This window comes from Nicotiana sylvestris, chromosome 1 (assembly GCF_000393655.2).
Source record: "Nicotiana sylvestris chromosome 1, ASM39365v2, whole genome shotgun sequence".
Lineage (NCBI taxonomy): Eukaryota > Viridiplantae > Streptophyta > Magnoliopsida > Solanales > Solanaceae > Nicotiana > Nicotiana sylvestris.
In genome coordinates this window covers 58,078,820-58,082,727 of record NC_091057.1, presented here as the reverse complement: position 1 = coordinate 58,082,727, position 3,908 = coordinate 58,078,820, and the positions used below count along the sequence as shown (strand labels likewise).

The window sequence follows — 3,908 nt, the reverse complement described above, 5'->3', positions numbered from 1 at the left end:
AATGCCACTTTATGGTGGAGGAGGGGATAGTTCTTCAGCATAAAATATCAAAGCATGATATTGAGGTAGGCAAAGCAAAAATTGATGTGATTTCAAGGCTCACTCCCCCTACATCTGTCAAGGGAGTTCGAAGTTTTCTTGGGCATGCGGGTTCTACCGGAGTTTATCAAAGACTTTTCGAAGGTAGTGAATCCCTTGTGCAAGTTGTTGGAAAAAGATGCTAAGTTCATGTTTGATGAAAAATGTATGCAAGCCTTTGAACTTCTCAAGCATAAGTTTACCACCACTCCTATCATTACCGCACTTAATTGGAGCTCGCCCTTTGAGCTCATGTGTGATGCGAGCGATGTAGCGGTTGGGGCGGTTTTGGGTCAAAGAGTGAACAAAATATTTCGTCTGGTGTACTATGCGAGCAAGATAATGAATGATGCTCAAGTGAACTACACAGTGATCGAGAAAGAACTTTTGGCTATTGTGTTCGCAATGGAAAAATTTCGGTTGTATCTTATGGGTTCTAAGGTTATTATTCATACCAACCATGCCGCACTCCGGTACTTGATGACGAAAAGGATTCCAAAGCTAGACTAATGTGATGGGTCTTGTTACTTCAAGAGTTTGATTTGGAAATTGTGGACCGGAAGGGTAGTGAGAACCAAGTGACGGACCACTTGTCCCACTTGGAGGAGGAGAGGAGGCCTCATGACGGCCAAGAGATCAATGATTCATTTCCCGACGAACAACTCCTTTCGGTATCGATGAATGATATGCCATGGTTTGCCAATGTTGCTAATTTCCTTGTGACTGGTATAATCCCGTGTGAGCTCTCTTCTAACCAAAGGAAGAAGCTCAAGCGGTATAGTTTGTATTTCTATTTTGATGAGCCGTACTTGTTCAAGATTTGCACGGATGGTATGATCAGAAGGTGTGTCTCGGAGGAAGAGCAATTGAGTATCTTGGAGGCTTGCCATTCCTCTCCCTATGGTGGCCATTATGGTGGGGAGAGGACGGCTTCTAAATTTCTTAGTTGTGGGTTTTATTGGCCAACTTTGTTCAAAGATGCGGGTGATTTTGTAAAGAGATGCGATGAATGCCAAAGAGCGAGTGGAATTTCGAAGAAAGATGAGATGCCTCTCAATACCATCCTTGATATTGATATTTTTTATGTATGGGGCATTGATTTTATGGGCCCGTTTGTTAGCTTGTGTGGGAACACATACATTCTTATGGCGGTGAACTATGTTTCAAAGTGGGTTGAAGTCATGGCTTTGCCCAACAATGAGGCCCGAAGTGTTGTTGCATTTCTCAAGAAGAGCATTTTTACAAGGTTTGGTACTCCTCAGGCAATCATAAGTGATGGGGGTCTCATTTCTGCAATAGAGCTTTTGACAATTTTCTTTCAAAGTATGGTGTCAATCACAAAGTTTCTACTCCCTATCATCCTCAAGCAAGTGGTCAAGTTGAAGTCTCCAACAGGGAAATCAAAAGCATATTGTTAAAGACAGTCAATGCAAATAGGACCGATTGGTCAAAGAAGTTGGATAATGCTCTATGGGCTTATAAGACTACTTACAAGACTCCGATTGGTATGTCTCCGTATCGGTTGGTGTTTGGTAAAGCTTTCCATCTACCGGTTAAGTTAGAGCACAAGTCCATGTGGGCTTTGAGGAAGCTAAATCTTGAATGGACTGTTGCAGCAAATCTTCATGTGGAGCAGCTTAATGAACTTGATGAATTCTGATTCCATACCTACTCCAGTTCTTCCTTGTACAAGGATAATATAAAGTACCTTCATGATAAATATGCTCGTAGCAAAGAGTTCAAAGTTGGTGATTTGGTTCTCTTGTTCAACTCTCGGTTATGTCTGTTTCCGGAAAAGCTTAAGTCAAAATAGAGTAGACCTTTTGAAGTAGTGTGTGTGACCCCGTTTGGTGCACTTGATTTAAAGAACAAAAATGGGGAAGTTTTCATAAAGAATGGGCATAGGTCAAGCACTACTTGGGAAAAATTGATGACAGCCATGTGGTGGCACTTCTTCATCTCAAATGATTTGATGGTAACCTACGTCGTGCTGCGACGTTAAATCAGGCGCTTTTTGGGAGGCAACCCATGTGTTTTTCTTCTTGTTTTTATTTGATTTTCATTGTAGTATAGGATTAATTTTTGGACTAACTAGTTGTGAGATGTTACAGGTTTGTATTGATGCAGTGCAGGACATAGTGGAAAAAGTGTTCAGGTCTCTGAAGTTTTCAATGCGGACGCACTACATTTAGTGCGGACCGCACTGATGAAGGATGAAAAGTCCAGCTCTCTGAAGTTTTCCACCGAGGCCGCATTACATTTTGTGCGGTCCGCGGTGGACCACTGTGGCCGCATGGCATTTTATGCGGACCGCAGTGGGTTGCCTTCTCAAACTTGAAAAAATGCTGTGTGGTGCAGACCGCAGTCCATTTTGTGCGGTCCGCATTCCGTTGGTAAGCTGGGTCCCAGGTCCTTTTTCTATAAATAGGGCCTGAGGTCCTCCTTTTACACTTTTCGAGCCTTTGCTCTCAGAACTCATAGAAGCACTGTTCATCTTTCCTTTTGCTCATAATTAATTGCTTGGACTCATTTACCTTCATTTCATCTCACATCTGGTACCACTAACTTCTTTTTAATTATTTAATTTTGTTAATTTCTCTTAATTTTTGTTTTTCTTGCTTCCCTTTGTTCTTCCCGTACTTCTTTTGATTTGGTAAAATTAGGTTAGTTAATTTCTTGATTAAAGTAGAATTAGGTACTTAGAAATACTGGGCAAACACATAGGAAACTTTCTTAGGTGTAAAATTGGACATAAAATTAAAATACATTGAACCCTAAGTTAGTATTGCTTCTGGGCACTTAGTGCGGACCGCGGTCGATTCTGTGTCGTCTGCGGTGCCTTAGTGCGGTCCGCAATGGCATTTTGTGCGGACCGCATTGATGAGTGTCTATAATCTGATCTTTGGGAACTACGGCCGCACTACATTTTGTACGGTCCGCATTGGTCCCTGTGCAGCCGAACTATATTTTGTGCGGACCGCATTGCCTAGATATAGAGAGTGGATAGTCTGAACCCCACCTCTGACCGCATTGCTGCGGTCCGCATTGGCCTCTATGCGGCCGCATTACATTTTGTACAGTCCGTACTGTGTTATATCTGCAATTGTCTGCAACCTTTTCTTTTCTGCAACTCTGATCTTAATTACTTCTACTGATACTAACAAGCCTACCGGATGTTTTTTGCAGACAATGGTGAAACAAAGAGGCAAGGGTTCTAAACAAGCTGGTCGAGGTGAATCCTCCCGGGGAGGGAAACAGAAATCGATAAGATGGACTCCTCAAGCCCGACAAAACATTAAAAACATGAGGAAGATGATTAAAGCTGTTGATAGGGCCATTGACCAGTTTGGGAGCAAATACGAGCCCTCCCGAGATATATCTTCAGACTCAATCCCAGAGTATATCCCTGACTAGCCGGAGAGAAACAGACTAAAAGACACTCTTCCACCTTCCCCCGCTGCCCAAGCGTTAGTAAATATATCTTCTGGGTCGTCTAAGGGCTCAGCTGAAGGCAGTGGGGATGAATACTCCACCTCTCCCACAGCTTCATTATCCGGAGAGGGTGCAGTAGGAGAAGAAGAGGTAGTAGGAGAAGGGGGTGAGCCCCAGGTTGGCGGGGTAGAATGAACTAGAAACCCGGAGGTGTGGCAAGACCACTTTGTAAGTGAGGTGGCCTACCATAAATTCAGAGAATAGTGACATGTGAGGAAATTAATTCCGGAAAGAAGTTTTGTAGGTGGAGACCTTTTGCCTCACAACCCCAATGTGAGAAGGCAGTTTAGAGAGAGTGGGCTGGGAGTATTTCTTAAACAACTGTGAGGATGCAAACG

At 43.1% G+C, this 3,908-nt stretch overlaps 1 protein-coding gene across 1 annotated transcript; it reads left to right on the top strand.

Annotated features, from left to right (window-relative positions):
* The first annotated feature begins 420 nt into the window (after window positions 1-420).
* LOC138870177 (uncharacterized) lies at window positions 421-3,492 on the top strand. Its single transcript, XM_070147961.1, has 3 exons — window positions 421-519; window positions 615-1,289; window positions 3,265-3,492. The coding sequence occupies exons 1-3, from the start codon at window positions 421-423 to the stop codon at window positions 3,490-3,492; spliced, it is 1,002 nt and encodes a 333-aa protein (XP_070004062.1).
* The last annotated feature ends 416 nt before the right edge of the window (window positions 3,493-3,908 follow it).